General features: G+C 36.8%; 4 protein-coding genes across 11 annotated transcripts in view; 3 read left to right on the forward strand and 1 right to left on the reverse strand.

Moving 5' to 3' along the window:
- Nucleotides 1-22541, reverse strand: part of LOC122351999 (peripheral plasma membrane protein CASK-like) — a 96485-nt gene that overhangs the window by 21962 nt on the left and 51982 nt on the right. For 4 of the 6 annotated variants that reach the window (XM_043249460.1, XM_043249459.1, XM_043249458.1 and 1 more), the window contains exons 3-11: nucleotides 16665-16770; nucleotides 15506-15583; nucleotides 15248-15320; nucleotides 4495-4597; nucleotides 3908-4083; nucleotides 3167-3289; nucleotides 2910-2993; nucleotides 2671-2770; nucleotides 1728-1849 (exon numbers count right to left, since the gene is read on the reverse strand). In XM_043249460.1, the coding sequence (XP_043105395.1) occupies nucleotides 1728-1849; nucleotides 2671-2770; nucleotides 2910-2993; nucleotides 3167-3289; nucleotides 3908-4083; nucleotides 4495-4597; nucleotides 15248-15320; nucleotides 15506-15583; nucleotides 16665-16770 (965 nt within the window). Of the gene's footprint in view, nucleotides 1-1727; nucleotides 1850-1977; nucleotides 1996-2670; nucleotides 2771-2909; nucleotides 2994-3166; nucleotides 3290-3907; nucleotides 4084-4494; nucleotides 4598-15247; nucleotides 15321-15505; nucleotides 15584-16664; nucleotides 16771-22541 lie in introns of all 6 variants that reach the window. The other 2 variants (XM_043249455.1, XM_043249457.1) reach the window with 1 other exon arrangement.
- On the forward strand, nucleotides 4604-7122 carry LOC122352000 (probable G-protein coupled receptor 34). The gene is made up of 2 exons (XM_043249461.1): nucleotides 4604-5087; nucleotides 5191-7122. Exons 1-2 carry the CDS (start codon nucleotides 5070-5072, stop codon nucleotides 6313-6315), a joined length of 1143 nt encoding a protein of 380 aa, XP_043105396.1. The 5' UTR covers nucleotides 4604-5069; the 3' UTR covers nucleotides 6316-7122.
- Nucleotides 7343-10354, forward strand: LOC122352001 (cysteinyl leukotriene receptor 2-like). The gene is made up of 2 exons (XM_043249462.1): nucleotides 7343-7718; nucleotides 9038-10354. The coding sequence occupies exons 1-2, from the start codon at nucleotides 7627-7629 to the stop codon at nucleotides 10077-10079; spliced, it is 1134 nt and encodes a 377-aa protein (XP_043105397.1). The 5' UTR covers nucleotides 7343-7626; the 3' UTR covers nucleotides 10080-10354.
- On the forward strand, nucleotides 11272-13719 carry LOC122352002 (probable G-protein coupled receptor 82). Of its 3 annotated transcripts, none has more exons than XM_043249463.1 (2): nucleotides 11272-11353; nucleotides 12181-13719. In XM_043249463.1, the coding sequence occupies exon 2, from the start codon at nucleotides 12211-12213 to the stop codon at nucleotides 13306-13308; it is 1098 nt and encodes a 365-aa protein (XP_043105398.1). In that variant the 5' UTR covers nucleotides 11272-11353; nucleotides 12181-12210; the 3' UTR covers nucleotides 13309-13719. The 3 variants fall into 3 exon arrangements, with proteins under 3 accessions (XP_043105398.1, XP_043105399.1, XP_043105400.1); XM_043249464.1 differs by lacking the exon at nucleotides 11272-11353 and adding an exon at nucleotides 11625-11992; XM_043249465.1 differs by lacking the exon at nucleotides 11272-11353 and adding an exon at nucleotides 11625-11973.

The raw sequence follows: 22541 nt of genomic DNA on the forward strand, positions 1-22541 counted from the left end.
ACATATATTAATCTCCATTTCACAGCATAACAAAAACAGAACAGATATTTCAGGGTAACGTGAAGTGAAAAATTGCTCCACCTCCAGCAACAAGCAACATGCTTTCTAAAGAAAACACAAGGTTACTTACCACGAAGAAAAAACAACCAGTTAAAACCAACCGAAGTTAAACTCCAGGCAAAATGAACCTATCTATCCTGTTTCGTGAAGGTAGAGTTACATACAGAGCTTGTATGCAGAAGATGGCAAAGTCTGGAACAGCTCTTCTGATAGACAGACACTGCTGGAGCAGCAAGAGTGAAAATGCATCTATGACAATAGGTGCTATTGTTTCCCTCCCTATTCAGGATTGGAGTTGAGTTCTCAATGGCCAGACGTGCATTCATAGCCTCCTGGTGATAATCTTACCCACAGAGCACTGGCATAAGGGGCGTGCTCTCCTCTCTGCTTTCCTCTGGCCTGTGGCTATGGAGACAGGCCCCATCATCCACACTGGATTGTACCGAGCTGTATGCCTCTCTAAATCTCTATAGAGGCCATGGTACACGCACGCACAGACATAGAGAAAGTGGGGAGAACCCACAGCTGCACTTATTCACACAGACAAAAAACATTAAACGCCATAATACAGAAAGACTCATGGGTCGTGTGACACGCATTGAAAGACGCAATGAATGAACAAAGAACAATGAATGAAAGTCTATTAAGCTCTAAAATAGACAAAAAAGATGATACTGAAAATTCAGAAATTGGTCTACTGACATTTTTTATGATCAGCTGTGGTAAACAGAAAAAAACCCTTATGTTAGCTATGGCTAACATTTATACTTTAACATTTATAGTGGATCAAAATCTTCATCAAAGGTGACCTAAAACCAAACTGCAGGCTTCAGGCTTCACCACATTATAATGTAGTGTATGATAAATGATTACTCAGTTTGGGATTTGTCTTGAACAGTGTTATTATGTTTTTTTATTAAATATTTTATAAAATTACATTTTTTTATTCATACATTATTTTCATACCTTGAAAAAGGCTACTGAAACATTGGTCAATAGTCTATGCTTAAGTGAGTGCGGTTGTTCCCTCTTCCCTCTTACTTTTTTCCTACAACCTGCCCCTCTACAGCTGTTGCTTTGCCTTACTGTCTTTGAAAACAATAAGAAAAAAAGTAATATAAATGGTAAAAAAACAAATAGAAAATGTCAGCTCTTTCAAATCTATCTAGCAACTTGCACAACCTGATATCCCCAGAAACTGTGTAAATACAATTTAATCAGATAGGAATGTCATTTTTGTGTGCAATATGCATCAGAAAGTCTGTATATGGTCCAAGACTGAGACTAGGTTGAAGGTTGCAAAAGAAAAAAAGTGACATTTTTTTCTTCTCAGTTCTTCTTCAGCATCTTAACACATCAGATTCTGGGGTCATCAACTGAGAAACCAAAATTATCTTGATCTTTTGACATATAAGAGGTCATAGTAATAAAAAATAGAGTATAAAAAGCAACTAAATTTTGTTTGGCAGATTGGTTTCAACAAGTTGTCGAATGTGCCACTTCACAATGTAATAGTGTGGCTAAACACCATATGCATGTGTAGCCCAGCTCACCAGTTTGAGCATGTCGTATAAATATAGTATATAAATATAGCAGCATCGATCTGTGAAGGATGTCAAACAGACATGAGTATGTATGTGTGCGTGTGCCTGTATATAGCCTCTTACATCAAGCAATGTGTGGAGGTGATGGTCCTGGAAGACGCTGTGTAGAAAGTCCAGGTCTTTCTCACTGCAGTCCGTCAGAGCATGGATTTCCTCCAAACTGTCAAGCACTTGTGACACAGCCCCTTTACATGTACAAACAAACACAATTGACCACACACTGTGACCTTTAAATAGCCAGGAAAACACTAAGTTGATTTCAAAGAAGCAGGCAAACACTTAAGTCTGTAAGGGGACAGACAGGGACACCTACTTTCCGCTGCTAGTAGTCCTGCAGGGTGGCCAGCATAGAAACAAGCAACAAGTATAATTTAACAAAACGGAGATGATTGTGATGTGAAAAGAGATAGGATTCAACCACACTCTTAAAGCAATCAGAGAACGTTGTGTAGAACTGCTCACAAATGCACATTCAAATTATATTAAAAAACAATTACAAAACTGTCACTGGGGCGGTAACCTGTCATATGGCACTTTAAAGTACTAATAGGTAGCAGTTAGGGGTTAATAATGTAAAAAGATGCATCTTTTAGCTTTTGGTCTCGGCCCAGAGACAGCTTTGTACCTATTTTTCTGAGAGCATGTATATTAAAGGCTATGTTAAAAATTGTGACTTATTAAATCCGTGTTAACAGTTGTGAGAAAAAGGGAAAGTTACCACAGATTATATGAGAAACAAACATTCTCTTGATTGTATGTGATTTTTTTGGTCAATTTTTTTGCCTGCCAGGGACCATTCTTTTCTGCAGCAGAATGAATTGTGGGCCATGCTGACTGTGATGCTTGTCTTAGCACACTACTAACAAGCTTAATCTTTTTCTGTATGTCAGAAAGATAACATCAAGGTAACCAAAACACTCTCACATAAGAGTCTACAAATTGCAAAAAGCATCTCTTCAGGAAGACAGAGTGGCTGGCAGCTGATCTCTGCTGGTTGCTGTAGTACCTGATGAAGTAGGGTCCTCAGAGAAGTCAGGCAGTTCTTCAGGTGGGTCCCCATAGAAAGAGTTGAACTTGTGACTGGAGACTGCTGCAAGCACTGCACCCTGTCAAACCATAGATATCAATCAACTAATGTGCTTTAAGTTCCTGTCGCCTGTGCCCTTTAGTTTACGCGACAAAACATTCATGTTGTGCACGAGAGCAGATGCTAAAGCAATACGCAGACTATAAAGTGCTGATTACTTTTAGTTTCCTCCTGGCATTGAATTTCCTCAGCTGCTCGACAGTCTCAGGAAGGTGGATCTTGTAGGAATAGCGGTCTCTCTCCTTAAATGAAATGTACACTTCAAATGGTGCTTATTCATCTCATTAACATCTAAATTCCTACATGTAAAATCCTCAAATTTTTTTTTATTTTTTTTATTAAGCAATCAGATTAATACATGAATGAAACATCATTAAGATCTGATAAGCAGATGTTTCTTGAGTACTGTTGATACCTTGAGCCAGGGGTGGTTGAGAGCTTCATACACTGTGATCCTCTCTGCAGGGTCCAGCATCAGCATACGGCGCACCAGGTCTTTGGCACTCTCTGAGATCTGGCCCCACTGCCTGGGATTCATCTGTATAGTAAACGCAAGCATAAACGAATCAAACCTAGATCCTCTCATAGCACTTTTCCAACAAAATGATTCTTGCACCAACACCAATGCTCAGATGCTCAGAAATCTACTTTTATGCTAGATTAAAAATCACCATTCACTTTAAATTGTGTGGAAAGCTGACCAAGGACAAAAATATATAAGTCCAACGTATTTCACTTGATATTTTAATGGAAAGACTCACCCAAAAATTCAACTAAAACTATCTTAACTTTCATTCTCTGACCAAATTAGAGAACTGGAACTAACTAAAGTTGTTTTGAACAATTAATGTGGTAAAATTTTAATCTGAAGCTAGTGGTTCCTGATTTAAGATCAGATCAGTGTTTCAAGCCTTAAAATGCCTTTACTCAGTTTAGACCAATAAAAAACAGCTTTATATGATACTGGCTCCAATGTACTTGTGACAGTGATGGACCAAATGATGAACCAAGTGATCTGTGTGTATTAAGTAGCTGTCTTACCTCAGACCTTGAACAAATCAGTATATGTTGTCACTTTCACCAAACTTCAAACAGTCAAAACCTGTCTTTATTTAATCTTAACAGACTTTGTTAAAAAGTAACCTATATATCTAACCTTATATTTTCCTTTTATGATTGCTTCAAACAGGCGTTCTTTGGTGCCATAAAAGGGCAGGCAGCCACTCAAGAGGATGAAGAGGATGACTCCGCAGCCCCAAACATCCACAGGTTTCCCGTAAGGTTCTCTTTTTACCACCTCAGGGGCCATGAAGTGTGGAGTGCCCACCCGGCCTGTGGCACAAACAGCATGTGACATGTAAGCATCCACTCAAATACATACAAACAGCTGTCGCTGATACAAGGTTTGAACAATTAAGCACAAGAAAGCTCCCAAATCAAATCAAAATCATTAATGAGTTAATTTATAAAGTGACACTGAGTGAAAGTTCTGTCCAATAATATAAGGAACTTTATTCATGATTAGTCTTGTGTGATAGAAATGAAACCTTGTGCTGAAGTGTTTCAGTTCTTCAAGCCAAAATAAATTGAAATTGTGCTTTAATTATATGCTTTTACTACATATGAATCTTTTTGCCTAGATGTTTCTATATGCATCCACTAAAGCCCTTAGAATGCTGTGCATGTACACAGAAAATGTTAATGTTTTACAAGTTTAACCTATAACAGGATATTTCCATGTACCTCCAGCCACTAATCCAGACTCTCCTAGCTGTATAGCCACACCAAATCCACCAAGTTTCACCGGAGCAGAATTCTCCTTTGATGCTAGCAACACACAATGAGGCTGCAAAAAAACAAAAAAAGACATGTTACTCTGCAGCACATACCACCTGGAATTAAAATTAGAAGTCAAGGTAAAAGTTAAAAATATATGTGTGTGTGTGTGTGTGTGTGTCCAGGAGATAATATGACTGATCTGCAATTATCAAAGTTCAACAAGAGGAGTATCAACCATGATTAAAACAGTTTAAAAAAATCATGACTACATTTTTATATATATAGTAATATAATTGTTAAGTAGCCCTCATCTGTCTGTTTTTGTGTCATGTAAGGAGGAATTGAAATATGGTTTCGAGAAATGCTCTTCCCTTTTAAGAGAGCTTGCACACTTTATTTTGATCTTAACTGGTGCACAGCTGTGCTATGAGGTGTGCAAGAGTGTAAAAAAGGAAGAGCTTAAAAGGAAGCTTGCAAAGAGATCTGAATTGAGATTAAACAGACACATTTAAAAAGAAACACAACAGAGAAGTTCTCCAATGGACAGAATTTACAAGGTAAATTACTCTACAATTTCCTATTACCCGTGCATCAGAAATTTTGTTACATTTCAAGGTATTAAAACTGTTCTGTATTGCTACGCTTTTCTGTTTTGTCTAGGGTCTGATATATACACACGCAATGACAAAAAACAAATCTCAATTTTTCCCCACTGCATCGCTGACCACCATGTCGAAAATTCCCCAGTCAAGCTGCCAAACGGACAACACCAGCTTGCAGGTCCCGCTGGCTTTTTTCTATTCACTCTTCTTTCTGTTCGGGTTGTCTGGGAACCTGCTGGCTCTCTGGGTGTTTCTACGGGTACATCCGAAGAAAAACTCAGTTCGCATTTTCCTAATTAACCTGGCCCTCGCCGACTTGCTCCTTGTGATCTGCCTGCCTTTCCGAGTGGTGTACCATTCCAACAATGATCGGTGGGTGCTGCCGCCATTACTGTGCAAGATGGTGGGCATTATCTTTTACATAAACATGTACATTAGTATAGTTTTACTGGGCTTCATTAGTGTAGATCGTTATCTGAAATTTCAAAGGTTGTCCTGTAGGAGGATATTCCTGGATAGTCAATGGAGCATACTTCTCTGCAGTGTCATCTGGGCTGTGGCGTTTGTTTGTGGCATTTGCCTCATCGTCCTGGATACAGAGAAAGTTAAAACCGAACAGTGTTTCCAGTACAAAACACTGCACGAATCCAAATGGAAAGCCTATTTCAACTTTGCCATCGTTGGTTTGTTTTGGCTGGTCTACGGTGCATTGCTAATCTCCTACGGAAGGATTGGAATGAATCTGCTAACAACCTCCAAAAACAAACCGGATTTTCCAAATGCTGCCAAGTACCACAAAACTGCATGGAAGTCATTCTTCGTGCTTTTTCTCTTCACTATATGTTTTGTGCCTTACCACTCTGTTAGGATTTTCTATATCATGTCACAGATAGCAATAGACACCACTTGCGAATGGATAAGTGTGTTGGATAAAACCAATGAAGTAGTCCTGCTACTGTCTGCCTTTAATAGCTGTCTTGATCCAGTCATGTACTTTTTGTTCTGTAGTTCTATTCGCAAAGTGATGCTGAAGACCATCTGTAACAGCTTTTGTCAGCAAAACGACAAAAGACTGATAAGTTCTATTGACACTCCACAGGAGCTGCCAAATATCAATTCAGCTCTGCCTATGAACACTCAGGACGTCAAACCATCAAAAACAACAGATAAAATGGTGCTTTAAATGTTTTAAAAAGATACAAACTGTTTAAATGTACATACAGCATTTTTTTTACTATGCAAGAATGGTTTTATTTACATGTGCACAGCAAAGTTAAAGAAAATCTTACATTGTGAATCTATTTTTTTGATATTCATCAGAAACACTACCTTTTAAAGCGATGTACATTATATTTTACCAAATGATCACACAAAAATAGTTAATTAACATAGTAAAGTTAAAAATAGTTAGTTAACATGCTTTTTAACATTATTTACTGCATCATGAACCAACAAATAACATTTTTAAAGCTTTTTTATTAATCAAGGTTAATAAAATAACTTAAAAACACAGAAAAATTTGTCTATATGTATAATTGTTCATTCTTATTATATGTTCATTACATATGATCTCATTTTAATTTCTACAGTTTGAATAGTTACAAAATTCTGTATTAAAATTTGAAAAAAAAAAAAACCATTAACCAATTATAATGAATGCAGTAAAATAATCGTTTACTGTTAGTTCATGAAATCTAAGGCATTGACTAATGTTAACAAACTAAACCTTATTATAAAGTGTTAGTTAACCATACTCCATTTAACTGTTGTAGCTGTGTTTTCATTGCTTCCATGCATGCATGCGTTTATTATCAGTAAGCTCTAAAATGCTCACATGAATACATGCTAGTTTCTTTTTGTCCTTTTTTCTGTAGACCAAACACATTTTATGTACTGCAGTTATATATGGGATCATCTGTAATAAATATATATACTGTGTATAGTGTGTAAAAAAAAACCTATTAAACTTATACAAGAACTGTAACAGCAATTTAACTGATACGATGCCTGATATATTATGTTTGACATCATATTATGAGAAAACCAAAGAGGGTTAATCCGTAGAAAGAGCAGCACAGGGCTTCGGGTACCTCCTAGTGGTGAAACACCTTCTCATTCAAATGAGCAGGTTGCTCATAGAGAGAGAGAGAGCTTAATACGTAACAGAAAAAAAACCCACTGGCGAACAAAATGGTGTAGTCACTGAAAAATATTTAAATGCATACGCAAAGATTAGTCATTTTTAGGTCAGTTTTATTACAGCTATATATTAATAGTTTAATTATCAGTTCATTAAATATGCAACATTGCTAAAAAAATGATACTATTAAATTTCTAAACAAATGCCCGAGTTTGGTGCAAACTGTGCCACTGAAAATGAAATGTTTTCAGGATGTGGTTGAAAGTAAACGTACAGAGTTCCTATGTCGGGTGCACACCCCACCCACAAAGAGTTTACATACGCACAACATTCTGCAAGTAAAACGTCACGAATATGACTGCGAGTAAAGGAATAAGCATCATGTCTATGCAAGGGAACTTTACAATCAATTGCACCGAAGGAAATAGTATAGTCTGCAATCAAAGGTACAGTTTCTTACTGCACTTATCTTGCTCTGCAGCTATGCTTTACACTTGCGTTGCATCACGTAAGTTAGTAGGTTAGCTTGTGTGTTTACAACCTGGTCAGATTGTTGATTAATTTGCGGGACATCATTTTATGTTATTGACGAGTAAGAGTAGAAGCACTGTTGTTTGTGATTAGTTTTATCAACTGCAGCCCTTTAAAGATTTGCTGTGGTAGGTCTGTGTTGTTTGAATACAACCCTTTCTTAATGCTTGATGGTCCCCATCACGTATAGTTTTCACCCACTATTCTTTTTCTCTGATGCAATCCTGCCATGCTTTGTGTCCACAATCATAACCATAAAGACTGTTTTTAGTAAAACATCAAACAATTGGGCCGTCAAGGTTAAAACAGGATTCTTTAACGAACAGAAAGCCCCAAATAACAGCATTTATTTGAAACAGAAATGTTCTTTAACACTACAAATTTCTCTAATGTTTCTCTAATAATTTTCTTCAATTTAGTGAATCCTTGCTTCAAATAGCCCAAACATTTGAATTAATTATAATGGTTTCACAATAATATTAAGAAACAAAAACTGGTTTCAACATTGTGAAGAAAGCAGTTATAGAAAGAAATGAGCAGATCCGTATGTTAGAATGACAAAGCTGTTCAGAAGATCAGACAAGCCGCCAGTAAGCACACTGGCAACTTCTGTAAATTGAATAAATATGCATCTATATTTAATTATGAGAAGATTGTTTTAAGTTAACAAATTAAAAGTTGTTATTTTTTTAAAGCCTAATGGATGCTAAAAACAAAGGCTTTAAATTGTACTGTAATGTTGAATGGATGTAATTAATGGCTTATAAAACAGAGGTAGAAAATGTGTCTGATAAAGACATCTGTAGCGGTGAAATGTGAAATTCTGTTTTTTTTGTTTATTTATTTGGAAACCCAGGTTTTTTGAGCATAAGAGACTTTCAGAAATATTAAAAAAAGCTTAATGATCCCAATTTTTGTCCTGTGATTTGTGTCTGTGTGTGCCTGTATTCACTACGTTTTGGGGTCCAAATGTCCTCATACGTAGAGTATTATCAGTAAATTGTGGGCAAATAAATCAAAAGCATATAAATCATAAAAGAATGAAAAATCTAAAAAACTGCTCATACAGTAGAAAAAAAACATAACGTCAATAGAATGTCCCCAAATAAACAATAATATTTTGTATTAATATTTATATTAAGTAAATTTAGTGTGTGTCAAGATCAAAATGAGCTAATTTACATTCAAAGATGAGAAGCTTTCTTGTTTTCACTTTCTTCTTTCTGTATTTCAGTTGCACATGCATGATACAACCTGAAGAAAGTCATAAAACCATCTTGCCTTGGCTCTATCTGGCTTTGGCCATTCTGGGCCTTCCAGCCAATGGAATAGTCTTGGTGGATCTTTGGAGATCAGAGAGGACACCCACTGTCATCTTCACTTTGAACATAATCATATCAGACCTGCTGATGTGCTGCAGTTTTTTCTTCAGAATAGCCTACTACAAAGAATACGACAACTGGCAATCTGGAGCTCCAGCTTGCAATGCAGCAGAGCTAATCATTTTTTCATGCTTCTACATAAACCTCTATTGCAACATGTGTTTCCTTTTGTGGACCAGCATTAATCGCTATACCACAGTAGTAAAACCAGGCTACGCCTTATTTCAGATCTTCAAACATACACAGTCTTGTTGGATCCTCTGCTTTTGTACCTGGCTGGTTTTCATCACAGTTGTGGGCACTAGCATGGGGGTCAAAATGAATCTACAAATGAATGGGACCTGCTTTGACCAAGTTGTCAATAGTTATATTCACTATAAAGATCAGTTCAAAACTATCCACTCCTTAGGTGTGTTGACATTCTTCTTCATTTTGTGCTTGATGCTGGTCAGCTATAGCCTGCTGGTCTTCCATCTGCAAAAGATAAGGGGAGGAAGTCTAGTAGGTGCCGGATTTGGGCCTGGAGGAGGTCTGAAGGTTCGCAGGAAGATCCTGGCCTCGGTCATAATGTTTGTACTCTGCTTCCTACCCTACCATGTGCAAAGGATCATCTTATTAACATCAGAGCATAAAAACTGTCAGAAGGAGTACAGGATTAAAACAGGCACCATCTTCATTGCAGCTCTCAGCTGCTGCCTGCATCCTGTCCTCCAGCTGGTGTTTCGTTTGCGTTGCTGTCGGGCCAATCGCAACCAAAGAGTCAAACCAAAGACTGAGATCTCCAAGACCCTGGACACACCTCAAATACATACTATAAATGTGACAGAACATGCTGAAGAGTCAAATAAAAATGAAACCAACAACCAACATCAAAATATTGGGAAATTAGAATAAAATTGGATGTACCTTTGCATTTCCTGTGTGATACAAGCAGGAAGCTGTGAAGCATGCTAACCTCAGGGAACTGTTTGCATGTATTACTGTTCACCAAAAGCAACACTTACGGCCAGTGTATAAGGTAGTGTGGCAGCTCAGCATATAGTACATACCACAACAGTGCTTAAAGAATGTGTTGGATATTAATGCCAACTAAACTTAAAGGCTTTGCATTAATGTTTTCGATCTACTTTTGTATCTATTAACTTATAGTATTAAATGTTGCACCAACATCCTTTGCACAGTCAGTTTTCATTCACTGCAAAGTTCCTCACATGACAAACTCAACACATTCTGGAACACATCATTTGGTTAACTTTTCTAGGGTTATAACAGTTGTAAAGGCTGTTTGGTGTGGCTGGGTCTTACTAAATGATAAGCGATATCCCTCAGCAAGGTTAAAGATCCCTTACAACACTGGATGTCTGATATGTGGGTCATTGATTGAGTAAAGATTGTTTTTGGAAGGGATTTTTTGGAAGAAAAAGAAAGAGTATGTCTTTTTGGGTATCTGGAATCATTTATTATTTTATGGGCTAATCTGTTGAAGGTCTTGGTGCATATCATACGGTGAAAAATAGCTCTGTGAACCACATTCAGGTATTGTTGTGTGCTAAAACTACAACAAATTATACTTATATAATCATAAAATTTTAAATATAAAATCTAATCCCAGAAATCGTCAATATATGCGTTAGGCTGATTCTAGCATTTCTTTTGTACAGTACTTAAATTGCAATGTGTCAAATAAACCACAAGAGGTCGTGAGCAGACAATTTAAGTCCTTGACAGGTATCCTAGCAATAAAGAAAAGGGAAAGACCAGTTTACAATAAAGCTCAGCTTTGGGTAAAAATATACAAAAGCAGATATGTTACAAAAAAAACGTTATTGAAAAGAAACCAGAAGATTTTTGCAAAAAAGACTACATCGTACTGGAATGTCAGATCCAAAAAACACTTCTGCATGTGCCTATTATTTTAACTATTCTATAAAAATTTGTTTAAGCTACTTTGTGAAGCAATGGTAACAAAAAGCACCTTTCACAGTTTCACAGCAGTTCTGCTATGAAAGCCAAGTGCTTCTGTGAAAGGAACCTTGCAAAAGAGAACTAAGCTATCATTACTTATGCTCAGATGTCACTTCCTTTAGACAGCCAGTCTAGGGAGGCGGTCCAAAGCAAAGCAATTTACAGATGGGTTTTTACATACATCAGTGACTGCATTTACAGAGGTAAGTGTATTACATTGCCTATATCACTCATTATATTCTTACTCTGATATTGCTACACAAATAAGTAATTTACAATTAAAACTCTCTAAAATATATGTGTGTAATATATATATGCACATATTGTATATTGTGTGTATGTGTGTGTATGTATGTATGTATATATGTGTGTGTGTGTATATATATATATATATATATATATATATATATATATATATATATATATATATACACACACACACACACACACACACACATATTTTAAGAGTGTTCTACTTTTAATTTTAAATGACTCCTATGAACTGAATACAAATTTATAGCACAATTCGTAATGAAAAGTCCACATATCTTTAACTTTACAAATCATATATAAAGATAAAGGTAAGAAAAAGACTTTAACATTTTTTTTGCTGAAATGTCTTTTATGAAATGCTGTAAAAACACTTTACTGCTGAAAAGTATGTAATAACTACAGAATATCTGCTAACATTATATATAGCTATATATATTTACTTTTTAAAACTTAAAGTCATGTTATATTTTCTCCAGAGAAATCAACTATGTTAACAAAAAAAGAAAACATGGTTTATTGGGAAAGTGGTTTATGAGCTTCTCCAATTGAGGTAAACTATTTCCAGTAATGTAAGTGATATCTAAAGTTACTTCTGTAAACAAAGAAAAAAGAAACCTGAGGTTTTCATTAGAATATAAGTTTCACTGTATGTACTAACAGTAAACCCTTAGTTTAAAGTCAAATCTTATAATGTATAGCAAGTCTGACAACTAATTTTTAACTGCTATATAACCTTTTCAATTGTTTCTTTCCTCAGCTAATGGGAATCTTTTTTTCCGAAAGCTAAATGGCAAACGATTCACATGCTGAATCTAACCTGTGCCAAACGTCCACTACAAATGTAGTTCTGCCCATTATCTACACCATTTTGTCTATCACCGGCCTGCCAGGGAATGCTATTTCTGTCTGGGTGTTCATACGTAAAATTGCCATCAAAACGTCCACTCACATCTACCTGATAAATCTAGGGATCTCAAACTTGTTGCTCTGCCTCACCATGCCATTCCAGGCGACATACTACTCACTTGGGACCAAATGGCACAAACACGACGCCATGTGCCAAACAGCAATAAATGGTCTAACTCCAGTGATCCACATCAACATCTGCATTGGGGTGATGATATTGAGCTGGGTGGCGCTCAGTCGCTTCGCCTCTCTGATTCAACACTCCCATGCTGATCGTCCAAGCCGGTGGCTTAAAGTTCTACCAGGTGCCTTCCTCTGTCGAAAAAAACATGCGAAACTGGCCTATGCGATGTGCACGGCCACTTGGGTCATCGTAGCCATATCGGTCACATCCTTTGTGGTGCTGTACTCAATCAGGGAGGCTAAGAACGTGGATGGCAGCAACAGGGATGAAGTGTGTTACAGCGTAGGAGTGGAGGTTGGCGGGGAAGGATCTCAAGTCTTTGCGTTAGTGGCAGTTTCACTTTTCTTTGTCTTCTTCCTGTTGGTCTTATGCGCTTACATGGCAGTGATCAGGCACATCTGGAGGTCAAGGAGAAGAGCGGTCATCTCAGACAGCCAGCGAGTCTACGCAAGAGTGTTTCGGAATATTGTTGTCATTATGGTGGTGCTGGTGGTCTGCCTCCTGCCGCACCACATCTACAAAGCCATCTTCGTTCATATCGTCAATGAACAGTCTTTGCCCGCATCACCTCCCAGAGACGCTTGCCATCCACTGTCCGTGTACGTGGAGGTGAAGAGCATCCTGCTCTGCTTAGCAACTCTGCGATGTAGCACAGACCCCATCATGTACTTCCTGCTGGACAAGACGTTCCGTAAGCATACTCTTAGCCTGTTGAGATTACGTGCTAGCAAAAATGACAGTCAATCATCAAAGTCTAACATGGGACAGATATCTCAGGCAAGTGCGTGTCTTTAAACATTGCTTGAGAGGAAACTGTACACGGAAACAAAAGGAGTCTCATTTTGAACGATGTTCCCTTACAGGAAAATGTTGTGTGGACGCACACAAGCATAGAAAAGTAAGAAACTTCCTGAACTAGATCTAAATAAAAGGGCATCTCTTTATATTGGATAACTTCCGCATGTCCATTGTTCTTTAGTATGGATGTTATGCTGTGAGAACTTTTGTGAAATGACAGCGCTAAGAAGTGCTTTATAAAAGAGGATATGAGGAGAGGCGCACAGTAGAACCCAATGCAAACAAGTATTTTGCAAGTTGCAATTTCCTTTAAAATAACAAAGTGTTTTGAAAATCTGCTACAAGTCAGACTGATGCTTCCATTCTCATGCCACATTAAATCGCAAAAGTACTTTGTGTAGCTTTAAATAGATAATTGTGTCATCATTTATTCATTTTCCTGTCATTCTAAACATCAATTCTGTAGCCTTAGTTTTTATGCATTCAGTCTTCTTCCAATCCCAAACCAATGACACCAATTCTTACTGTAATAGTGCCTGTAATACATTTATAATCTATAGAAGAAAAGATGTTGCTACATTTTTTATGTGAACTATACCACTGATGTGTTTTCTCACACATTTACAGCATGCATAATTAGTTTTACTTTTTAATAACTATTCAGGTTGTTTTTCAAACATATGCTATTGTTACAGTTCTCGCAGGGCTGCTTGCTGCTTTTTTAGTACATTACATTTAGCCACTCTTCCGTTTCTATTTGCATGCTGGTCACTGTGGTAAATGCGATGAGCTTTCCATCATTGTAGATGTGTAAACAAAGCATGCGTACTTGCAAATGGTGCTTTTATTTTTTTGCAGCGCACACATACGAGTGTGTCACAGGTAATGATGCATGATGGAGCAGGTATCCATCTACGTTTATAATGAAAGCGGCATTAAAGGTCATTACTTTACAGACAGTAAATATTAGATCCTGTCAGGGGTTTCAATATGGGCATCATTACTCCTATAAAATAGAAAAGATTATAGTTACCTATTTTGCTTTTGCACCGTCATTCTAATCTCAGGCAGATAGCTAGCTCCATAAAGCCATTTTACATGAATACAGTCAGTCTAATTAAAAGGCAAACCTGAGTCTCAGTGTAAGCAGACAGAAAAGTTGTATATGCCAAATATACAAACCAATTTGCAGAGAACAATATGAACGTATCAGTAAATCATAAAAGTGAAATCTTTCTTCCTTGATGAATAATGTTCAAAGAGCACAATATATTAAAAATAGAAATTGTCTGTAACATTATACGTCTTTGTTACTTTTGAGCAACGTAATGCATCCTTTCAGCATAAATTTCTTTCAAAAAAATGCAAAAAAATTACAGGTGACAGGAGAAAATTATGATTCACAGACCTTTGTCATCAAGATCATCTTTGTTCTAATAAGATCTGATTGCCCTGAGGCTGGTGATGGTAGATTAGCATTTTTCTGAGACGAATGCAAATGCTTAATTTTCTCTTGCAAATCACACATTCAGTATAAATACAGACACATAACACACGAAAAATCCACAATACGGATACTACTCGTAACTTTGTGTTTGCATTTATTGAACACAGATGAGACATTCAGTAAGATTCAGCGATTGTCTGATCAATGGCAAATATTTTGGGAGTCAATAATATTTTGCGCAGTAAATATAAATGTAGCAAATGTTTTTGTTTTCATGTTTAACTTTTAACAAATTAACATACTGAAAATAAAGATTTTTAAAAACCTAAAGCGCAAGTAACTGTCCTGTCTTTAACATTTTCATTAATTGCAAAACTGATTGCAAAACTGGAGTTTTTCAATGGTGTGAAAACCGCTTAAGATATGTCAACGTATAAAAAAGGGTTTTGGTCAGCAGACATCTAAAGCACTAGACAGCACTGAACTTACCTTCACATCCCGGTGAATGATGTTGTTGTCATGGCAGTACCGCAAAGCCTCTAGGATCTGTCTCATGTAGTGACTAAAAAGAAGGAGAGCGAGAAAAGACAGAAACCAGTATTCATTTCAAACCTCATTGGCCTAGTTTACCTCAAGTGACTGTGATTAAAAAAGGTTACAATTTTTTTCTGTGTTTATCACTTTTAACAAAGAAATCTACAGCTTTAAGAAGTGCACAGGATCAGGAAATGGATTAAAGTGTTTTACCTGGCTACTGCCTCACTGTAAACAAAACCAGCGTCTGCTCTCTTCACGATCTCAAAGCAGAGATCTGCTCCATCCATGCTGAAAGAACAAGTCAGGAAACTCATCAGCAATGTAAAGTCAAACAAAGATTTAAAATCTATTTCTGGTTCAACTTTACACATCTGCGAGATAAGAGCAAAAAATATATATTTTGCCTAAACCCCCTACACGGAAATCTCTTCCAAACTTCACCATACTGTATATTAAAGTTTAAAAAACTGTTTTTGGTGTCTGTCTTGCTATTTCACAACTTTCAGTGTGTAGACATGTATTGCAAGACCCGTCTCGAGTGTGATTTTTGCTTCCCTGGTACTTGGCTATCATCTCTGAGCACAAATTGAACCATGAATTATGGACTGGGTTAAGTGTGGCCATTCTCAGAAATGAACACTTTCTGATTGAAAATCTTTCCAATGCTTAAAAACCAAGACCGTAACGGTGTTGTTTCCAGGGGGCAGACGAGTCCTAGAAGCCCCAGCTTTTGTGTCGGCTCGGATCTCTAAGGCCTTTAAAGAAAATCCCTTGAGAGGCAGCTGCGCTTCTCCAGATAAGAACTCACACTGAATGAAAGTTATTTGAGGAAAGCTCTGCACTTTAGATAAGCATATGAGCATTTAGCATTTGAGGAATTAAAAAGCTCACTCTATACTGCACAACTAAACCTACACCCTATTCCTAACAAACACGGGCCACTCAAGAAAGAGCAGAGCATGTTCATGCATTGTTTTGAGATGATTTTAGAGTTCACTGACCCAGCTTCACCACAATATGCTTCAAAATAACCTTGAAGTAACACAAAACCCTTTTACATAAGGGCCTTATCAGGAACTAATTCATAGCACCCAAACTAATTGTGGTAACCCAAAAGAGACATCAAAAACACATCTTTGATCACAGTGTCCTCAATCTTTCTAACCCTAACCCTAACCCTTACATAGCACTGGGAAATAGATCGTCTAGAAATCGTCTCTCAGTACTTTAGTACTGTACCGTTAGTTCTGGAACTAACGTGGTGCGTAAGGCTGCATATACTAAAACCACATGGAAGTGTTGGACTTTCGTTGAATTTTAAATTTCATTGGAACAAAAGAACAAGCGAAGAACAGAGTGAAGGACTTACAACTCAAACACCATGTAGAGCATCCCATCAGAGCTGTAGGTCTCCAGAAGCTCCACTATGTGAGGATGTTTCAGCATGTGGCAGATGCTCGCTTCCCTCTTCAGATCTACAGAAAGACAATCAATTCAGGTTTATTAATAAAGCACGTCTTTTATAATACATATTGTTTCACTAAGGATTTTAATTTAGTTTAATTTTGCACAAAATAATCAATTTTTTATCAAATTAAAAAACACTAATGCTAAATTTAAACAATGTAATATTATTTAGACATTAATTGACATTTATAAGCACCTTATTTCACATCTGCATCTTTCATTATTAAAACTAGCTTATTTAGTAATTTTGCACAACTATAAAAAATGTGCAAGACTGCACAAACAGACATTTGTGTGGATGACCCCGTGTATGCTTGCACACACACACGCACACACACACACACACACACACACAGCTATCATACAGCCATTAGAAGACAGTAAAACAGTTGTTCACAAGCCGGATAAGCTGTACACAAACCCGACCAAAAAATGTAAATAAATGCATGAATAATTCTGCATGTGTGAACCACAGTCTTATCATGCTGTGGGTTTCCTCAGAGCATAGTCCACAGTTTAAAAGTCACACTTCCTTCTTCTTAAGTTCCACATAGACCGTTTGGTGCCATAAATGGAATGTGAGGGTCACATATATATTATGCTTAATTAAAAATAATCCAATAAAGCGCCAAAATGTACAAATGTACAAATGCACAGATCAATTAACGTATTCAAATATACCAAGCCATGCTGTTTAATCAATGCACAGACCAAGGAAATTACACAATGTGGCCCTTTAAAGACTTTCATAACAAGGTTAATAAATGTCCTAAAATATACAATTATTTAATATTTTATGACAAGTCCTCTGGTCCCATTGAAAAATTCTGAGTAGGTTTTTGCCATTTCTATAATAGACAAATTAATTATTTCTTGTGAAACATTTTATTTAAAACCAATTCCATTATCAAACACTTGGAGAGGCTGTGGAGCTAAAAAAAAAGCATCAAATAAAAGACTAACCTATGCTTTGCGCCACAGTGAAATTGGCATATTATCAGAGACAGCTTTATAATTTTTTTTTTTTTTTTTTTTTATGGTAAAGTTAAAACGTCAATGTACTCTAGCTCAACCATCATGAAACGAACAGCTTTGCTTAAAATAGAAAGGGCAGATAAAACAGGAAATGTGCTCTTCAGAGTGTTGGACTCATACTAACCACAAAAATCATTACCATAAAATGCATCACAACATAAGCAGGCATTAGCTCCTTGCTCTTTCCCAAAACTAGTAAAAAAAAACCCCAAAACAAAACAAAAAAACTACTGAACATATGCACTACCTCCCTAGCAGAAAGTCCTCCCTCTTTTCCTGACTCGTTTCATCAGTTGTGACCCAGTTGGCAGGAGCAGGGAAATACCTCTTACTATACAGTATATCATTGCAGATTACAGCGAAGCTACACGGACTGAAAAAGACGCGTACAGTACAACACTGTCAGATGTGTGAGGTCAGCTTATTGCGGTGCAACGGAAACTACAGTTATCAACCCAAGTTCCCCTCGCTGCAAAACTTCAGTTGATAGATGTTCTGTGTTTATGTTTGACATGCTAGCATTTAAACCAACATCTGCTCAGTTGAACCTCTTCTCTGTCAGTGAGAACAAAAAGTAATAGTAGCCTATCCAAGAGAGCGAACATCAATCAGACCGACCGGCCCAGATGCTTGTTACTGATAAGCCATAAACCAGACACTCCCCTGAGTGATTTATGCAGACTACTCCATGGATCTTCTTTATCTAAACCACCACTCTCAAACACTGCAGATGAGATTTTAAGTTATGTAGGAGCCAATGGAGCAAAAGCACTTTAAACTGGGAAAAATAAGGCCCATAATAAAAACCATAAAATAAAGTGTTTTTATGAGCCTTGACATTAACTATGATCCACTAATGTTTGACTAACAGACATTTTATCTTTAACTTAAACGGTTTAGCTTGCAAATTTACCAAATACCAAAATGTCAGACCAAGCAACATTTATCCAGATCATACATTACCGTTCAAAAGCGTAGGTTGAGTAGAATAACAGTAAACATTTCAATCAGATTAAACTGCTCAAAATATATAATTATAATGTTATAAACAGTTTATTAAACTAATGCTGTGGCAGTTCAGCCCAGTTGGTTCTACGATTTAATTTGTATTGAAGCTAAACAATACGTTGAATTTATTCAGCTACAAATAGCTGAATGGAACAGGTCATCGTGTAGCACCTCTTCTGTCTGCTCCAGATGTTTGAAGGTGGAGTGCTTAGGGAATTATGGGAGAATCTGGGACACTCGTGAAGAGAAGACGAGGTGCAATCTGAGATGCAGCTTGATTATCTGTGCAAGAAAATCTTTGAAATGAGAGGGTGAGATTTACTCACAGAGAAGAGGCAGTTTGGCTTGGATGTTTGGCATAACATTCCCACACAGTCTGGACACTCGCTACTCTCCATCTCTATCCAGCTTCCTCTTACAGAGTCTACCCCTGGGACATTCCCACGAGTATCTATGAGTGTCTACAAGGAGCCAAATTTTTCACATCACACTCCACGGCACGTACATATGACACTCTTGGTGAAGCACAGAAGATTTTACGGGTTATCTGGTGATAGTTAACTAAGCTGCCGGAATTTTTCAGTGTAATAAACCATGTCGACTGGCTCCAGCAGTAAGGAGAGCAGGAGCCAAGCCGACGGCAGATGTCCAGTACCTGAACGATCCCGCTCGTCTTCTCTGACAGATAAACACAAGCACAGACACACTGCTGACCTTCTGCTGTCCCCATGGACTCTGACACACTCTATCTTCCACTATGCACTCGGTGTCTGAGCATGTGTGTTGAAGAGATGGGCAGTACATCTGGTCAGAGCTATGGTCTAGTAATGCCCTGATGCATTGAACCATGGTGCAAGAAGAATAAATATCAGGATCGCAACTTCCTCCTGTTCCCTGCTTCCTATAATTTTCACTACATTGTACAAACAATAATTTAGTGGTTAATCAATAAATCTTTTTTTTTAAATGCTGAAATGAAGCTGATACGTGTTTATATGACTTGATTGAGTAATGCTATTATAATAAACTAAATAAAATATAGCCGCAAGCAGTGATGAGGGGCCCTCGCCATAAATGAATCGCCCCAAACACGGGCAAACCGTAAGAGATTTCAAAAATCCCTTCACAATTGAGCGTACCAAATGCCTTGTGATCATTTTCACAGAATTTAGTGGCTATGGTTTGGAAGTCTTCATGCCGAGCATATCAAATTCCACAGAATGCGCTTTTTAAACAACCTTGAATAGCCGACTTCCTGTTGGGTGGAGCTATGACCATAAAGTGGCTACAGTGTACAGAGTTTCATATGAATATGTGCAAGTATGTGTGAATTTATACAGCCGGTTTTCTGGCTAAGTTAGGTTTTCGAGCATGTTAAGGCCAGTAAAAGCCCCTGAATAGTAAATAATAAAAACAAATTATAAATAAAAATATATACTCATATAAATATATAAATAAAAATATAGATGATAACAATAGTCCTTAGAAAAAGCTCAGCCTCTTAATAAATAAATTATTGCTGTCAAGCGATAAATCACGATTAATCGCATCCAAAATAAAAGTTTGTGTTTGCATAATATATGATTATATATTACCGAGTACTGGGTATATTTATTATGTATATATAAAGACACACACATACAGTGCATGTCTTGAAATTTATTTTGGATGCGGTTAATTGTTTGGCAGCACTAAAATCAATAAATTAAAAGCAAGAGACATAATAGTAACCATCCAGTCATACGTTGACCATTCCCTACAATAAACACTGGGTTATAATAATTACACATGCAGCATGGACTGAATAAAATAAAATTCAATGAAATGTCATTTGCTTGCACTGTAAGGAAGAATGCAGCTATATTATTCACCCCTTATACAACATAAGGGGTGAATAATTGATTACATTTTCTTTCTTGGGGATCCACTGTTTTATTATGCATTATCATTTTGCAGTCATGTCACATGCATAAAGCCACTTGAAGTGGGATGATGCAAAATCATGACACAGTTATGCTGAAATAGCTCCAATGCTTTGTGTGATATCCATTTAGGGCAAAGCACCCCATTTATGCTAACAGCACAATTGTAACATTTGTAGTTAAATGTTTCACCTTCTAGTATGTGACACAGATCCATTCATGCCTGATGCTAAATATTTTTACAACGGTTTGTGTGTCAGAGATACTGTCTCATTCAGCTATTTTGGGGGTTTTCCATACACCAGGGAAAGATATGCTGCACATTAACCGTTTGAATGTTTTGGAGAATGTGTTTCTCTTTTAACTGCATTAACATTTAATGTCCTCCTCCTGCAATATAGCACATTTGAGACACAGAGGCGCAGAGGAGAAATATGGAAACAATCTGTCACCCTGACGCGGTAAATAAAGAGGACTGAGACGAACGCAAACAATCGGCCCATTTATAGAGCCAAGAATGAAAAAGATGAACACACACACATATATACACAAACACATATATATATATATATATATATATATATATATATATATATATATATATATATATATATATATATATGTATGTGGCAAGGTAGGCAAATCAACCTGTGCAGAGAGAATTATATTAGTCTGTGACACAGGGTACCTGCTAAAGAATGAAGACCATCGCTCACACAGCGCCATAACTAATAAAGGGGTGAAATATTCTCACAATCATTGGGGCAATTTACAACCGCAAGAAAGACCTTCAATTCAGTGGCAACCATGAAGCCTCTCTCTCCTTCTCTCATGCTCTATAAAGAATGAAATGTATGGCAATCTCTTTGAAAGCAGATGAGAGTTTTGAAGGTTGCAGAGAGTGCATTGGTGCATATATTCTGCCCAAACCTATGCCTCAGGATGAGGACTTCCATATTAAATGAAAAGGAAAAAATAAACATCAACCAAGTAAAATTAGAAAATGACATACTGAGAAAATTAACTGGGCTTTTTAATTAACCGAAACTAAACACATTTCGAAGATACCACTCGAACTGATTCAATCACAGAAATGAATAAAATAGGGGGTATTACATTACTGCTTAATGTATTATTATATGCAAATAAGATACGACATGAACATATGTATTTTGGCCATATAAGATTCTGGAGCCAAATCAAATCAAACAATGAATACATAACCAAAGTGTACCAGATGCAGTGATAAACAGAAAGGGAAAGAGATACAGATGTATAATTTCCACTAAAGAACATAAAAATATAAGGCTATATATACGTAAAGGCTATAAGTCCCAGAATGCTTATAGCTTTACAATGTCTTCCTTGCAGCCATAAAAATGAGATTAAAAGCCCTTAAGGTGGACAGTGCTGCTGAACCTGAAGATATAAAGAGAAAAAAAAACAGCAAAGATAATTAGAGCCAATGTAATGAATGAAATATCACGGTTACCTCATGAGCAGGCTGGCACTAGTTCACTGCTGTAATGCCTGAGCTTTCCATTTTATCAGAACACAGAAATACTGAACCTAATCACACGAAATCTTAAAGAATTGTTGAACAATTTAAAATATTTTTTGTGAAATACACAAAAGTGCTGTTAGCCCTAGTAGTAAAGCAGAATAACAGCAGAGTAGAAATAAGTTCAAGTCAGTGAACGATAAATGAAATCTATATATTTATATAAATTCAAATTGCTTAAATCACATTATGAAGCAAAATAATAAAGTTGCTAAATAAATAAATAAAACCATAATAAACAGCTTTAATAGAT

Source organism: Puntigrus tetrazona, chromosome 9 (assembly GCF_018831695.1).
Source record: "Puntigrus tetrazona isolate hp1 chromosome 9, ASM1883169v1, whole genome shotgun sequence".
In the NCBI taxonomy this organism is placed as follows: domain Eukaryota; kingdom Metazoa; phylum Chordata; class Actinopteri; order Cypriniformes; family Cyprinidae; genus Puntigrus; species Puntigrus tetrazona.